Below are 17,502 nucleotides of genomic sequence, written 5' to 3' on the forward strand. Positions count from 1 at the left end.
CAATTAATCTCTGTCTGTTGTTGCTGCTGCTTTTGTAGCTCCACCTGCCAGGTTGGTGGCACTGCCAGTTCCCAAACCACAGCAGCCTGTTTCTGCTCGAGTGTGTGTGTGTGTGTGTGTGTGTGTGTGTGTGTCTGTGTGTGCTACCCCTGGAGAGAAATTACATCTGTGTGCACAACACACTCTATTAATGATTCAACTATACAATTAACTGGTTGATACTATCACTACCATCCAGAAGGTCTCTGTTTTATCAGAGATAGCTGTGTTTTTACAAGAGTTTACATGTGGTAAAATTTCCTTCATCAAACGCTAAATTCTTTGAGGATCAACATAAAACAGAAGTAGTAGTAATTGCTCACTTTTAAATTATGTAGAAAAAAGGGCTGAAAGGAGTGAATTGAGTAACTGTTTTTTTTCAGGTTTTCTTTACTATATTTATTAGATATTTTAAGGCTTTCTGTATTTGTGTTGTGGGTTTTTGTTTTTGTTTTACTTTACTTGATTGTCATCACATAGAACAAAGCAGATCTGGAAGCATGTAACCATGGTCTATGGAAAGTTTTATGGTCATTATTGTCTTCAAAACTTGAAAAATTAACATTTTTTTGTATTCTATATACTAGATAATAAATATATTAAAAAAAGAAGTAAAGATGGAAAATAAATCCCTTTGTTGGTGGAAACTTTACCAACCTTGATAGAATACTGTAGTTAACTGGTTAACAGGTGTGTTACTTCATCCTTACTAGACAAAATCACTATAACTTGCATGCAGTATGACCCTTTTCTCAAAAAATAAATAATATTCCATATGTTGTTTACCTTAAGCTGACATTCTAAATTTCCCCTTGTTTTATTATGTGAGACGTTCTGGAGTTCAATGCAGCTGCTGCTGATGGGGATCTGTCCTCTCCAAGCCAGGCTCGTCATGGGACCTTCTGGTCTTAACTGTCCCCCTTTTCACTGGCATCCGTTCTCCACGATGACAGCTCACCAGCTCGCCAGCTCCTCGGTTTCATTTGTCAGTTATTACAGCAGTCAGGGCAGACACGGGACCGCTGAGATTCGGTCTGCTTCTGAGCATTGCTCCCTCACCTCCGAGTAAGATTTAGCCCACTGTGTTTCTGCATGCAGAGGTGGGAACAAGGATATTAACATTCTTCTCCGGCCATGTTGGAAGTGGGTCATCGGAAAGGGCACGAGGAAGGGGGTGTGGTTGAGTTAGGTTGTGAATATTGTGTGTCACACACAAGGTGCATCAGTCGGCATTCTCTTGCTGAACTTTGTCCTTTCATCTGTGTCTGTTTCCTTGTCGTCAAGCTGCCAAAATCAGCAAGTCACCCACAGGGGCCTTACTGTTATATCCTGTTAGACCACTGGCAGGTCTGTGGCAGATTTTCTTGAACTCACTCCAGAGAACCCATCAAGACATTGATGTTTCAAAAGTCACACTGACTGAGACTTTTGCTTTGCATACATAAGAATTGCCATAGCTGGTGTTCTCAGGTGTCTACCTCAGCTAGAGTTGAGGAGTCATGTTTTAGCACCAGTCACATCCTGTTAGAGCTGAACGTCAGAGCCTGGCTGGGCTGTGTGGGCTGTGGTGGTTGAGTTCTGGCTCTGGCTTTGGCCTGGTTTGTGGAAAAGCCAGCATTTTTCCTGGAAACTCTCCTACTCTGGACCAATCACATTGTCTGACTGACTCACCTCCACCACAGAGGCTAATGCTAGTGAACCAGTGAGTCATAACAGACCCACCACCTTGGGGGGCTCATAGAAAGCTTTGAATGATTGTGGGAAGAGGGAACAAACCCCAATGAGAGAAAGAGCTTCACAGAGGACATAGGGTTCATTCATGTTGAGCTGATTTTATTTATGAACCACATTGTAACCATGGAAACACATCCGGTTCAGTGCCGACAGTTCATTTATACCCCCTGTGACTCCCCCATTAGGGATTTCTCATCACTCATCACTCTGCATATACAGTGACATCAGCCGTTTACTTATATATTTAAGTAACGTGCAGCGTGTCACTCCATGACTGCAGTCTCTGTATGCAGTTGTAGTAACTCATGTACTGCAAAAACATCTGGCCTGACTCATATAAACAACACGTGATATCAGTTACGTTCAAGTTATTTCTCATGAGCATTGAAACTTCCTGGCTGAGTCTTTAGCGGGCATTTTGATCAGCCAGTGTCACGAAAGCAACATCTAAGATGAAGAAGTAGTTATCTGAAGTAATACTTGCTTAGTGTGGAAGAGAGGAACAATAGAGGGTGGAAGATTGAGGCCAAAGACCTGCTAGTTAGTTGGCATTGCTGAATGTGTGGTTCTCTTGTCTCAAAGTCAGCGGAAATTCGAATGGGTTACAGTTTAACGCCTGAAATAAGATCACTGGTTTAAAGTAGCCGGATATATTTTAATGTTTTGTTGCACAACATCAAAAAACACCAGGAAATACCACTCATCATTTTCAGAGCGTTTTTATGTCTTAAAAACAGCAGTTCTGAAAGGAAACTTCGAACAACATCAAACTGAGAGCAGTTTGTCGTGGTGATGTTGAGGTCGTGTGTCTATGCGTAGCTTAATGTTAGCTTTGTGCTTCTTTATAACATTCGCATTTGTTCAGACTTGTAAGTCTATTAACTTTATTTCTATTTTTCATAAGCCAACTCAAAAGTTAGCATTTTTGATCAAAAACTAACAAGATCTTTACATTGGATTTTGGATTATGGTAGAAACTAGCATGTAGCATGTATAAGTATTTAAGACTTTGTTATTTTGTTTCTCAAGATAACCTTAACCACTGTGCGCCATTTTCATGATTTTTGAAGTGTAAATGTAGTCATTGGAAGTATAAAGCTAACATTACGCTATGAACGATTTACACGGACGGCACACGACCTCATCGTCACCACGGCTACCCCCGCCTTTGATTGCAATCAGGATGCCGGTTATTTCAGCTTGTTATCTCCAACCTCTGATCAAAAAGGGTCCCATGCATCTTAAGACACACAAAACCTTAAAGGTGTAGTATTTTGTTGTGTATTTAAACCACAGACCTTATTTCAAGAATTTAACCAAAAGCTTGTTCAAAAATCAATGATGGCGCCGGACCTTTAACCACGCTGACTTATTTCTGGGTTTTATGTCTCGTTCCTGTGCGCCTCTATATCTCGCTGTCTTGCCAGTTAAATACGATGTGAACGATGGCACAGACTTTAGTTCATGGTCACATATCTCTTGGAAATGAATGAATTCTTTATGGCCTTCTATGTGATTTCTATCAGGTTTTGTTATGATTTGAAAAGCTATGACTAGAGAGCGGACGATGCTGTACTGGTTTCTCCTTTTAAGAAGTTGTTGTCAGAATAACCGCTGCTCCTGTCAGAATGATTTGAAAATCTGAATAGATTCTTCCAGATTTTTTTTTTTTTTAAATTTGTGGAGTTAAATCTCAATCATTATTATATTCTTCATATTTAGCCACAAGTCAAATATCTGAACCGCAGCTCTGTCTTCTCTGATGATGGAGGGTATGATGCTGGTTAATGCAATCAAAATCCAGGTATCATCAGTGCAGTCTTCCAAAATCTGAAAAGTAAAATGTGACACGTATTGCAGAGGGATATTCTGTGTAAAAAGACACCACACAGGTCAAACAAAACTGATGCTCTCTGATTTATCGCGGTCAGCGTGGCATGTGTGAGGAGATCAGAGAGCTTCCTACAGGGTCTCGGGTCAGGGGTCACCGACCTGTAAGAAGAGAACTTGGCATAATAAGGTCACTTTCCCTTTCCAATATGACCCAGGAAGAGCTCAGCTGTGCCTGCTCATAAATCCCCCCATCTTGACAGTGACTTGCCGGGTCTGTGCCTCCTTGCTCAGGCGCACATTTAAACAAAACATTCCTCCTGTATGTTGTGATTCTAAGGAGTACCTGTGCAGCAGTGGTGAAGTAGATTGTAGTGCAATGTTAAGATTCCAGCTCAGAGAAAAGAAAAGTAACAAACAACTTATAAAAGAAGCATCAGGCTCATCTACGTCGCTCTGGGGCAGAGGTTTGACTCGCAGGCAAGAACCACAACAACCTGAGACCCTCCAACACCTCCCCCTTATACTGTAGGCAAATACCAAGTGTTGTATGATCAACATTTGATAATAACTCATATTGACTATGTCTCCAGCTTGATAGCTAATGTTTAATCCACAATGTGGCTGTAAAACCAATCGGATTGCCTCACTTGTTGCTCTGCGATTGACCCAAAGTACAAAGATCATCATAGCAGTTTAATACAGTGTTAAAGTAGCAAATGAGGGGGGCAGGGCAGACTATCCCGCTCTCATCTTTTAGAAAGAGCTCCCTGTTTCTTAGTGTCCTCTGACCACCACCTGCCCCGGTGCGTCTGACACCCAGAGGGCTGCTGTGTGGACTATAATGGATGCCATGTGGAGGAAGACTTACCTGCAAGTGAGGAGCTCCTATGGAGGAAGGAGCAGAGATCTGTACAGTAAAATGTGTTGTGTAGGTGAGTGGAGACATCTGATGATGAGTCGGCCGGTCAGAGAGGAGTTGGCGTGTCTGCTTTCAGCACAGGAGGAGAGTTAGACTTTTAGCTGTTTCAGTGTAAGGTTGTAGAGATGTGCAGTGTGTTCCTGTTGTATCTTTTCATGCATCATCTGAGCCCTACCTCCATATTTCTAACACGTAATGCTTTTGTTTCTAATTTAATCTTTTAATAGCAACATATTTGGGTTGTAACTCAGAGCAATACTATACTACTATTCAGAAACGAACTACCACTGCTGAAGTGACTGTTCTGGCGTGCATCGTAAAACGGTTGAAGAACATGTTTTTTTACCGTCAAGGGATGCACATTTGCCTACAGCTGCTGTGGCAATAAATGCCTCGATAAACTATCTCACCGTATACGTTACAACCATCCACCGGTCCGCCACTGCTCTGTTATATGATGTGACTTGTGGTAACATTTTAAGATGATAAAAAAAAAAAATGGTCCGGCTGTCAAATGAAGGATTTATAGATGCATGATTTGTATTCACCGTCGATGGGCTGGTGGAAAGATTGATGTGTTGTTGTAAATGAGTGACAACTACAGGAGGTGTTATCTTTGATATCAGCCTGTTGACAGTGAAAGAAGCAGGTTTTGTAACACGGGAAACCACAGTGAGCCATTTACATGAAGGGCTTTAACATCTTCTGTTTTGTGTGTAAAATTCTGCTGTTGAATTGCATTTGTGATGTGATGATGAGAGTTTTAATTTCTTTCACTTTTTTTAGAAATACGTTTGACTTGAGCAGTAGATTTAATTAAATATCCAGTGACAGTAAAAGAAACATAATACTGTAAATAGAATAAGATTGATATAAAAAAATAACATTGTAGATTATATCATATTTCTTCTTTACTTTAGTGAGCTGTATAGGTCTTATTGTGAGACCTGTTTTCAATCCCTTCGATGTGGGCGGGTGTGGTTGTCGTCTGGCGGCCTCTAGTGGCCAATATTGATCAGCGTTTTCCCTTTTCGCTTGAATGAAGTGGGGGCGTGATGGTGTTTTCGTTTCTATGGTAAATCTATCGGTTCCTGGTGCTTCCGCCAGCTCTGCAGCTAAAAATACAGCGATGACTAAGAACTACCAGACCACATGGTGCGGTGTGTTTATGGACGTTGCCATAGAAACACTCCTCAAGTTCCCTTTTTTCCACACATGGCGGCATATGGAAACACCAGATGGATTCAGAGAGGTCAGGGGAAACAGAGAAGCTGTAGAATATACGGGAGGATTAATGAGAGAGATTTAATGTAACAATCAGTCAAAAATGGTCCTGTAGAAAAAAAACAAAACCTGTAGCTTTTTGAGGTGTTTTTGGGTGCGTATTTTTCACCTTAATATAGTTCGATAAATGTAACCAAAAATCAGTCAGTTTCAACTTCTAATTCCATTTCCCGTCGTTCTGTTTGAGGTATTTTTCAGAAAGTGAATTTTTTCCCCAAAAAATTATATAAAAAAATGGAATCATATTAATCTATAAATGAAATATTAAATTGCCGTTTTCGGTCATCGTATGTGATTGTGTTTTGGTGCACACAGAGCATAATCAAGACTATTAAAAATTCAAAAGTGGAAGTGTGAGCATGACACATCAGTTTTTTGCTCGTATATAACAAAAAAAATCCACTGTACTATTAAGGTTTTGCTGATATCCATGTTTTTGTCTCACTTTAATGTAGAAATCGATAACAAAACAGCTTTGACACAATTTTATGCGTAGAATTCGAGTTGGTCCGAACCCTGCCGCACATTCCCTGCCCTGTCACATCCTCCATATTTCACTCGTCTCACCTGCAGAGGGAGACACATGCCTCTGTAAAGCCACCTCACCTCTCAGCTCTCCTCACCACCAAACCTCACCGGACTTCATACTAGACCGTACTATCGGCGACTCACACTCTGGGTAAAGCCCACAAGGCTTCGGAAGCTCAGCGGCGAGCTATTTTCAAACTCAGCTGCCGCTGCTAATCCGCAGCCTTGTAGCGTCTGAGTTAAATCGGGTTTGCAGCTCCATCTCTAGATGGAACAACTTCATTCTAAAAATGCAGTGACTGGACAGTTAGAAACCATCAGCTGGTCGCTTTGGTGCAGAAATCCTTTGTTTTCACTCTGCTTGTCAAACTTGGTTGAGTGAGCGTCACAGCTTGCATCATACTGCTTTTGATTTCCCAACCTCCAGAAGGTGGGACTCAACATGACCTGTTTTTTCTTTCTCAACTGGCTTTGTATGCAAACGCCCGCAGAAATCCGACCCGAGCAAGCAGCGTGATTCAGGTGGCGGCTCCCCTCCCTCTAGTTGTCCCTCCTCCTCCTCCTTTTTACTGACGAATAGGGATGATAATCCGAAGGCGTGTTTAGGTCACTACTGCTTTTATTGGCATTCCTTTCCTGTGGGGTGTGGTGGCCAAATATGGTCATAATAATTACAACTTTACCTGGATTGTGCAAGGGATATCCGAAGTTAAAGGAAGAAATAAAATATATATATTTGCAAAACAGAAAGCTCCCTGCAGCGTCTTCATCCTTCACAACGTTGCCATCCTCCCCCTCGCTAAACCATTCAGGATGCTCAAAAACCATAATGAGACATTCTTTGCATTCTTTTGTCCTCTAATTTGTTTGGGAATCGAGTCTTCCATTGTGCTTGAAAACAGGTTTTTCTAGACCATAAGTGGCAACAAGCTGAGTGTCCATGAGACATGGATATAAAAGGGGTAAATGGCTCAGGACCTGGTCGATGCAGCGGATGGGTTCTAATGGACTGGTTCTTATTGAGCGTCTACAGCAGTGGGCAACTTGGTGGCAGAAATGACGAAGTGGAATGGAAACATTTAGCCCATCACTGAAAAATCGAATGACCCTTATAATTGGTAAAACAAAAGAATGAATCAGACACTGGTCCAAGATCAGCCCTGGCAAGGATGACGGCGTCACCTTTCTTCATGGTAATAATACTGAGTGATTTACTAAATAACGGCATTTGCATCCAGCTGTTTTGAATGCTCATTTTCAAATTGCACTTAAAAAGTTGAGAGATCTTCCGTTGATGCGGTTGATGGGAACGCCTTTTGGTAAAAGAAAGCGTTCACATCACTTCATGAAATCAAGACAACTCACTTTGGCGAGAGTGTGAGCTTATCTGAGGGTGAGAAAAGAAAACAATGCAAAAAAAAAATACCGATGTCATTTGCATTTCTGCGTTTTCTATTGCCAATTTTCTGACAATTCAGTAAAAAAATTTTAGGTACAATTGGATGGAAGCCCAACCATCGGTGATGTGTCTTGTTAGCAATCTCTACTTTTATTATGCCAGTCACCTCATGACACTGCACTTTGATACGCCAACGTTTTGAGTGCATGAGTAACGCTAACATGTTGACGTTCACGGGTGCGAACGTTTGACAATGAGCTCATCACCCAGTGGAGTTGAGACCGATGGGAATGACACTGGTGTTTCTGGTGTTTAATCACAAACCTGGACAGAGAGAGAGTGCCAGATGAGCACTGAGAGGCACATGAAGGTCAGAACCGGATTCAAAAGTCACCCAGCTGCAGTTATGTGACAAAACCAGTGAAGCTCAGTCACTTTGTTGCATGCCACAGATGTGACCAGCGCTGACTGGGCAGTCAAATATTTCACTGAACCAAAATTACAGTGGAGCTCGCGCAAGCCAGTAGGATTCCTCCGCTGCAGGCGAAGAATGCGAACCGTAACGACATTAACATTTGCTCGCATCGGTCCGGATCATGACAGTCACTGGTCACATGACTAAGCAAAATGCAATTAGAAACCCATTGAAACTGAAAATGTTAATTCACTGGAATGGGGAAGAGCCAGTCAAGCTAACGACAGGGTGAACCAAGGACTAATGCTGGTGCCGTCCACTGTGTAAGAAGCTCTTTCAGGTTTACTGGTCAGAGAAGAAGCCCAGTGCCCCTTTCACTTCCATCACAAACAAACGATCCAACCAAACATGTCATTTGGAGAGAAAATGCTTTCTCCTCATATTTTCACCGGGCTCCCTCTGCTCGTATAAAAAGCCCATCTGGTTTTGATGAAGCCAGATGAGGGAGTAGTGTAATAAGCATGTTCAGTCTTTAATGACACGTCTCCTCTCTGGAGGAAAGATCTCATGACTTAGATGTTCCACAGTTTCTGTGTCCATTCTGGTTCCCATGTGGGTCCCCTGCTAGTGAGTCCCGTGAGGTTTAGAGCTCCAGCTCCAGTGGGTGTTGGTGTTTGTTCCACTGCCAAAGCATCCCAGCGCTCTGAGGTAGCATCTATTGTTGCTGCTGTGTATCAAATGACCTGCAAAACCGATTGTATTCTGCAGGGTGATAGTCTCTGCACTACCTATGCCAACTCAGCCTGTTAGCGGGATTACACAAAAACTAGCTGGCCAAATTTCATCAAACTAGTTGGTTAGTTAGTGTTGCACGGGCCAAGCAAGAACCCTTTTAGTTTGGGGGCGGATCTGTTCAACGCAGTGAAAAAGTGCGCTCTCTGGGGTGCCCTCTAGTTTATGTTTTGCAGTTTTTTTTGATTTATTAAAGCCAGGTATATGACAATCGTTACGACCTACATGGTATCAGATGAACATTTTACAATCGCTGTCTCTGATTTTTCTGCTTCAAATTCTTTTCACTCCCCTTTTCTTGGAATCTAATTGCCCAGTCACCTACCACTCCCTAATTCCTCAGCTTGCCCAGACATTCTGCGGAACTACACAGGTGTGTCTCCGAATTTGCGAACGTGGCTTGAAATGAGCCAACATCACGGACACACACACACTCACACACATTCACACACTTTCACTCTGACACACTCACACCAATACAAGCTCCTTCATGTCCATGCAAGCTGCATTTAATATCCTTCACCCTGGATGAAAAAGTGCTTTTAGATGCCTGATAAAGTGATGTCAGTCAGGGTGGAGAAATGGGATATATATCCACCTTGGGGCTACATAGGCAGGGTTGAGTGGTGTGAGGACACACCCTGCCCTCCAGTTTAGCTGTCAGCACATATAGGAGACATTTACGGAGGGACTTAATGGATAAGTTTGTCGTTTTGTTGCTAAATGCACTACATGTCCATTTGTGAAACTTTGATATAGAAGATATAAGACTAAAGATAAGAACCACCGTCTCACGTAGTTGTTTGGGAGCCTTAATTGAGTTGAGACCCATGATTTACTAGCTAGGAACTACATTCTTCATTACACTACATTTTTAGCAAGGTACTTCTCAATTTACTGACTTGTGCATCACTCAACTTATCGAATCAAATCAAAGGCTGAAGCGCGATGTTACCCTGCCTGTCTGTCTGCCGCCGAGGGGAAAATCCTCTGCTTTACAGGAAGCGATGCCTTTCGCATTCTCTTACTTGTCAGGATTTGAAAAAATAAATAAATAAATCAGGAAACGTGTCGTTAGGCAGGGGAACTATGGTGATTATAACCACTGCAAGTCAACCATCATCATGAGAGAGAGTTCCGATGAACAGGATGGTTCGATGATGCGACACCGACCTTTAACAACACAGACGGCAGCAAAAACATTCAGGTTGATGAGTTGAAAATTGTGCTCAGATTAGTGATGAAAACACACCCTCAGTTTTTGCCGGTGATGTTTAGGGTGTGGTCTAAGCATAGCAACCCTTCCCCAAACTATCTCACCCCCATCTCTTGTCATCACAGTGAGTAAGTGAGGAATGCTGGGAAAAGAAATGATTAACCACGAGATGTGTGTGTGCATGTGAGCCTGAGTCGATCCAAACTTGGTTGCCAGTTGACGGGTGTGTTTTACTTCCTGCAATAAATAATTGATCCTCAATCAATTCAGTCCAATATAACACATAAAGAATATCAGCGTTAACTTTTATGATTTTTTTTTTACACTCCTTTCTAACTCAGCATGAATGAGTGTATGTGTGTGTGTGTCTTTATGTGTGTGTGTTATCTTGCGCAAACAGAGCCATGAAGTGAGAGTACATGCTGGTTACCACACCTTCCCCGCCTCCTCCTCCTCTTCTTCTTCTTACTCCCAAAATACGGCACCCTGCAAGAGGAAGGGGTGTGTTCAGAGCCCTACCCACCATGTCCTCCACACAGATGACTACCACTAAATACACACTCGCACATCACACAGGGGACAGGCCCCGGACTTCATAGCCCACAGGCACCATTTACTATGAAAGGAATAGAGTGAGCGGGAGAAAAAGGAAAGGAAAAAGAAACCTAAGGAGGAAAAGAAGGGAGTGAGGAGGCAAGAGGGGAAAGAAATCATAGCTTTGGGAATTGCTAAGTGGACTGGTGCGGCGGACAACGATCGCTTACTGTGGGACGAATCGAGGGCCAGTTAGTGGAAAAGAAAAGTTCTTATCAAGGGGAAACGACCAAGGATACTTTGTCATTAGGATTATTATTATTGTGTGTGTGTGAAGCAGCAGTGACACACAGCAACCATGGCCTCTCCACAGCAGAGGTACAGGAACTTCTCCTCTGACAGCATGGGCAGAGACAGGATGCCCTCAGACGAAGGCTATTACCAGGGGATGTTGAAGGCTATGGACGGCAGGAAAGGTACCAGTATGGTGGCATTAAATGGAAAAATCCACAGCTTTAATCTTGAGATGTTTGTTCTGATTTGTGTAAGACGTTACAGTCATGGTCTTTCTCAGTTTTAAAAAAAAAACCAACTCCTCAGGTCTGTCTCTCCGCGAGAGGTATTTGTTGATTGGTAGCGTAAAATAGGAAATGGAAATGGTGGCATTTTAAGCTACCAGCACTTCACTTCTTATCCTCGGCTTTCACAGCTTCATAGGCAGCGGTGTTTTATTTCATTACAAAAACTGGAAACGTGAGCCATTTAAGACTGAACTGTCCCAGTTACTCCCCCTCTTTAATCATCAGCATCTCCCTCACTTGGTATTGGTCAACAGGACCCATTCATAGTTTTTTTTGCTGTTTGTGTGTGTGTTTGTGATGGATGAATCCCTACCGGCCAGCTCGCATTAATAACTCACATTTACTTACTTTGTTTTCCAATCACATTTTTTTTCTTGCCTCCTGACATTTTATCTACAGCGGTGATGAGCATATCAGCAACTGATGGGATTATTCTGTAATCAAACATGCAGTGACACTGTTCTCTAATAGCCCTGATGGCAGCTTTAAGGATTTACTGTTTGGGTCGTAAAGTCTTCCTGAAACCTGTTTCTGTCTGGTGACATTTAATACGTGGATGTTCGTTCACCCCTATCAACAAGCATACCCTTCAACTATAAAGACAAATGTCCTCAAAGAGCTGTCACGAGCTCCAGTTGGAGCAGGATTAGGTAACACAATGTGAGCAGCGACCTGCAGGTTAAAGAACAACTCCTATGGGAACATGTTAGCCTGCAGCAGCCTTTGGTACACATGTTGCTGTGTTTTTGTCACCACTCGTCATGCGTCAGCTCTGAGAGCGACGTGTTACCCTCCTGACCGGAAGCAGAGATACAGACATATCAGTTTAATCATTTCGATCTGATGCAACACCTGGGTTGTGTCTGTGTAAGAGCTGAGGCAACATCCATGTCTTTGTTATTGATTTTTAAAAGAAATGTTTGATGAATAATAGGGTGAATGCGTGTCATTTGACACGCCAAAGGTCTGAGCTTTTTTTTTTTTAATTTCATTCTTCTATCTGCCACAGAGGCTGAGAGGTTTCAGTGGATGAAGTTTGCCAGGTTTTAGTAAACGATTTATAAAAAACACTGTAGAATTTTCTAGTTTTTAGATCTAAATGGGTGAAAACTGTGGCTCAAGTTCAAGTCAATGACAAGTGAGCTCTGTATGTATATGGGGTTTCCATGGAAACCCAGTTCCACAACACATTTACGGAAGTTGTTGCAGACGCCCTCCTGAGAATACAACTGGGGCCTCTGGGCACCTATTTGAAGAGAAGGCCTGCCCTTTGTTTTACTGTGCATAGTTACATCACCTCCTTTAAACTGATAAGAGCCAATTTGATGTCCATGGGTCACTGCAGCGTGATGTGAATCGAACTAATAACCATGTGAGTCAACAAAGGCGGGTCCTGCCATAAAAGGATAAGAAGTAGCACAGGATGAAGGAATTCCCAATCCACCCTCCACCTCTGATTCCTTTTGGAGATGAAAACATTCGGACCCATTGATTCCGTCCCTAGCAAATACTGCCGTGACACACCTTGTGGTTTCTGTCTGTAGCCTGACCTCCAATGGAGACGGTGCAGGATTGGGGTGTATGCGGCTTTTGTTGTCTTAGTGGGTGTGTTCCTCGCCACTATCTTGTTGTTTCTTGTCGGGAAATTGCTCTAATAGTTATGCCGTGTCTTGTGGCGAGCATGCCGTGTGTGCTGAATGGCTTTCAGGAGCTGCATTAGGGTCATAGAGTGAGAGAAATGGAGCATCCCTGAGACAATGAATGTACTCTGATGTGCTGTGACTCAGATGCAGACGTGCAGAGTCATGTTTTTCCACCCAGTGATGACTTCACCCTCCTGAAGTCAAACAAAGCTGATTTGTTTAAACCACCTTCATGTAAAAAGAATTAATCTCTCCTCATTTCAGACAAGGAATTCCCCACTCTCGTGTCATTTACTTTGACAGAAAGGGCCTCTGACCTCTGACCTCTCTGAAGTTTGTCTCCATTTCTGTCTTCTGCAGATGAACGAGATCGTGTACAGAAAAAGACCTTCACAAAATGGGTGAACAAGCACTTGATAAAGGTAAGAGTCGGTGAAACTCAGTTTTCATTTACATGCAACCAAAGCGCGCTTGTGCAGAATGAATGAGACTTTTCTAAACAAATTTCACTTTCATTGAAAATTGCTCCTCCATAACAACCACAGTGGATATCAAAGAAGTCCCAGACTTGAATAATACTGCAGGTGTTTGCTCAGTGAATCATCATTCAACCACAGAATGATATGTGAAGCCTGTAATGCGTGTTGAAATTCAGAAGTGGAGAAGTCATTGATCTCCACCTTCAATAAGAGCTCGGATACGTCACTGAGCTCGATGTGCATTAGTGTTGGCAGTAATTCTGCGATCAAAACTTAAACAGCGTAGGAGAATGTCACTTCTGGTTCGTACTTAAGGTAGTTTATGTCTTTTTAAGGGAACACGCTAACATTTTCACAAACAACGCCTATTTGCCATCCTCCTCAGAGACAGAGAAGAAGATAGATACACTTCTGTCTCTCTCTCTCTCTCTCTCGCTCTCTCTCTCTCTCTCTCTCTCTCTCTCTCTCTCTGCGTCCAGTAGGGAGCTCGACTGGCTGTTTAGTTTACTGTATTTATTATTCTTATCTTTTGATTTAGTTGAATGCTAATTAGCGTACCACAATGAATTGTAGTGGAGGAGGTGTTGGCACACCTTCCATCTGACTTGATGAAGGTACTGGATCTTGGCTTGTCTGGAGGTAATCCTCCCCATCCAATCAAATTTTAGCAAAATATCCCACGAGCGATGCGTCAAATCACTGTTTTTCAGCCAGCAAAGTCTCTGATCCTAAGATGATAACATCTGGCAATTTTGAATTGTTTTATAATTGATACAATACGCAACCCTTGTTCTCTTAATTCAGGCAAAGACCTGTTAGGACTAAAGTGCATTTGACCTTTGACAGAGAGAAGGGCATCTATCTTCTTGTGTGGCTCAGGAGAGGACAATAGAAGAGCATATCTTCCAAAAGTTCCCCTCACAATGAAAAGATTCCTAGAGTTTAATAGTTTCTTGTGGCTTGTTTTGACTGACAGGCTGCCATTATCTAGATTATTCATCCCTCCCCTGTACACTGCAAGGACCACGACCCTCACTCATTAAAGCACACATAAAGATATTGTTTCTCCGTAATGGGGAGGCTTACCAGAAGGCTGATCTGTCATCAGCTCAGGAACTGTGTAAACCATCTCTCAGGAGCCCTCTACTCTCACCCACCGCCCGTCCTCCAACTGTAATACCCAATTTATCCCTTATGCATCGCTCATTCAGGGAGGTAAACAGGCCATGAAGGGTCCTCACTCTGAAGTTTCTCATTAGGAGTGAAAAATTAGCCGGTAACAAAATACTCCTCCTCCCAGTGCAGTAAAAATACTCCTACTTGTGCCACTTTTCCTCCAAAAAACTACCATGGGCAGGAATACATTTACAGCCTGGTGACATTAAGTGCTTCCACACTGTTTGTATATTCATTCCACACACATAGAGCCATTCATTTCTTTTAGTGGTGGAACAAGAGGGGGAAACATAAGCACAAAGAGAATTTTCCTTTCATCGAATGTGCACTCTGTTACCACCCTGCGCCATCCACGCTAGTTCCTTTTGCGTGTTCACTACTACATTTTAGAGTGAGTCATATACATCTGGACTCACTTTACTCTGTGAAAAGTCAGATTCTGGTGTCAACCCAAATCCTGCAGTAGTTGAAGCCAACAGTAGCACATGTGCTGTGCAGGTCTGAACGGCTGGTACTGGAAGACCGTTGATGCGTGCACAGTTGCATAAGTACTGTTATGGCAGTAGCTGTACCTTCACGCATTTTAAGAGTTATACAGGAAACCACATGTTAGCTATAAGAGGACGCAGACTTTCTAAATGGTGGAATGACCCTGTTACCCATCTAACAATTACCGTGAAGTTGTTACTGAAATGTCTTTTAATCTGTTCATTTGTGCTGCGAGGGCTTCCCGCCAGTGACCGGACATAACTCCTATGTGAGTTTCAACACCCCCTCTTGCAGTGGTTCTTTCAATGCATTTATCTTTAGCATTCATCTTCGAGGTCCCTTTGTTGAGCTGTGCCGGCACAGGAGCCGCGACTGGCTCGACTGGTGCCCCGGTTTGTTTGTATTTTTGGAAGCCAGTTATAATCAGGATCAGTGTGATTTGTGTACAGTTTATGTAGCTGCTGCAGAGGTCTGCGTCACCGAGTAAGTCAAAATGCAATAATATCCCTCAGGATAGTTAGCTTACGATAACGTTGGCGTCACGATGCAGAGATTCTGAGATGAATTCTCTACAATATAATAAACTATCGGTGTAATTGAGTGAAAACAGCAGAATCTGTTTAACAACAGCCGCTTTGATTACAAAACCTTGATATTTGGTGTGTGTGTATCATCATTATTATTTTGCGTGAGGAAGCAATGTATACAGTACCAATATTTTGCCTCAGCCCTGATATATTGCAACTACTCCCTCCCTGAAAGTGCTGACCAGGCCTGCTTCGTTGCATGATCCGAAATTCTATCACAGCGTTTTCAGCATGTGTGTTTACTGATAGCTCGCCAGCTCGGAGGTTCTGGTTGTTTCAAGTAGCGACGGAGGTTTTGACTGCAGCTACCCACAGAAAATGGAAGGGGCGGAGAATACCGACTAAAATAATTATCATCCGGCAGGGTTATAGCCGCAATATTATTCCAGTGAACTAGACTAGCCACCATTAAATCCAGGAGAAAAACTCTGATGAGGGACCATCTAACATGTCCTAATCCAAATTGGATGTATCATGAAAAGCTGCTGAAAAGACATTTGGGAGGGAAAGTGTTAACTCTGTGGTTGCATGTGTAAGAATGCTCTGCTAAGGTAACCTTGCAAGGCAGCTGGATCGCTGCAGAGGTTAAACTGACGTTAAACTGATTTAATGGTTTAATGGTGTGCGTGACAGGGGCAGACTACAGGCTTGCTGGGGTCACAAGGGCCCCTCCCCCCCATCACTAAATCTTTGTTTCACATTCTGTAAGATGAAGCAGCAGGAAAATTACAAATTCATCTGAGAGGTGCATGTGGCTCTACCCTTACATAAGGTGACTTGAACATGATGCAGAAGGCGCGGCATGTTAAGTACTTTGTTCCGAGACAAGAGATCATTGAGGAGCTCAGAGTTGTGGGATCAGGGTGAGGGGCTGTCAGCCATGTCTGCTAATGATTTTCTACCTGCAGTGTTGACAAAGTGTCTCTTTTCGGCTCTGAGAAGGTGATTTGTCTCTTAACACTAGAAGTGTAGTCGTGCACCCTGCAGCCCACAGCTAAAAACGGGGTGAGAACTACTTGCAAATCATACAATTCCTCACTTGAACAATGGAAATCAAAGTGTGTGAGGACCTTTTGTCAGCTGTGTGAATGCATGTCAATCTGAAAAACTAACCCAAGTGTCCTGGGGTGTGTCGCTGGTTTGTTAACTACCGCGGTGCACGCTTGAAGGTTTCTCCACGTGTAGACAGTGAACCCTGGTGGCCGCTGTGTTGCCCGCCTCCACAACACTTGAGGTCCTTTTGTATCGTCGTGAACATTCAGGCCGAAAAAGGGGTGGATATTCTTGCCAAAATAAATCCGCCACTGTTGTAACTTGCACTGGAAATTTTCTTTCATTCCATTCGAGGGTTGAGGCCTCATTTTTTTCCCACATGATCAAACACACCCCAAAACACACCCAGAGCTGCGTTTACAGAAATTTGTTGTGCCACGAAAGAGTGATTAGTTTAATTAGGATGTTCCATCTCTTCTAGCTAACATTCATCATCCAAATGAACATTCTAAATATCGTCCTTGCCATCGCTCATTTCATAACCATTACTTTCTCTTATCCTCTCCTTTCCCTTCCTTGTTTCCCTCCTTTCTTTTTCTGCTTTACTGATCCGTTCGTTTTAATTCCTCCATCTTATTTTCCTCTTCACCCAGCATTGGAGTGTACAGGTAGGTTCTGGCATGTTCCTGCAGGCCTCTAACTGAGTAAATAGAGTGAATATCAAGTTGCATGGTGATTGTTTCCCGTCTTTCTCTCTACATCTGCTGTTTTCTTGCACCGTCACAACACCCTCTCTAACCTTTATTATTTCCAGACCATCTGAATGCATCCAACCCTCACGTCTGTTACGAAAACAATCAA

The 17,502-nt window shown here is 42.8% G+C and overlaps 1 protein-coding gene across 10 annotated transcripts in view; it reads left to right on the plus strand.

The window, feature by feature from the left end:
- Positions 1 to 17,502, plus strand: part of LOC147253697 (plectin-like) — a 129,169-nt gene that overhangs the window by 77,309 nt on the left and 34,358 nt on the right. For 8 of the 10 annotated variants that reach the window (XM_086218941.1, XM_086218942.1, XM_086218945.1 and 5 more), the window contains one exon: positions 13,278 to 13,339. In XM_086218941.1, coding sequence (XP_086075067.1) covers positions 13,278 to 13,339 — 62 coding nt within the window. Of the gene's footprint in view, positions 1 to 10,708; positions 11,170 to 13,277; positions 13,340 to 17,502 lie in introns of those variants that run through there. The other 2 variants (XM_086218943.1, XM_086218944.1) reach the window with 1 other exon arrangement.

Source organism: Aulostomus chinensis, chromosome 11 (assembly GCF_037954235.1).
Source record: "Aulostomus chinensis isolate RoL2024-O1b breed Wild chromosome 11, RoL_Achi_v1.0, whole genome shotgun sequence".
In the NCBI taxonomy this organism is placed as follows: domain Eukaryota; kingdom Metazoa; phylum Chordata; class Actinopteri; order Syngnathiformes; family Aulostomidae; genus Aulostomus; species Aulostomus chinensis.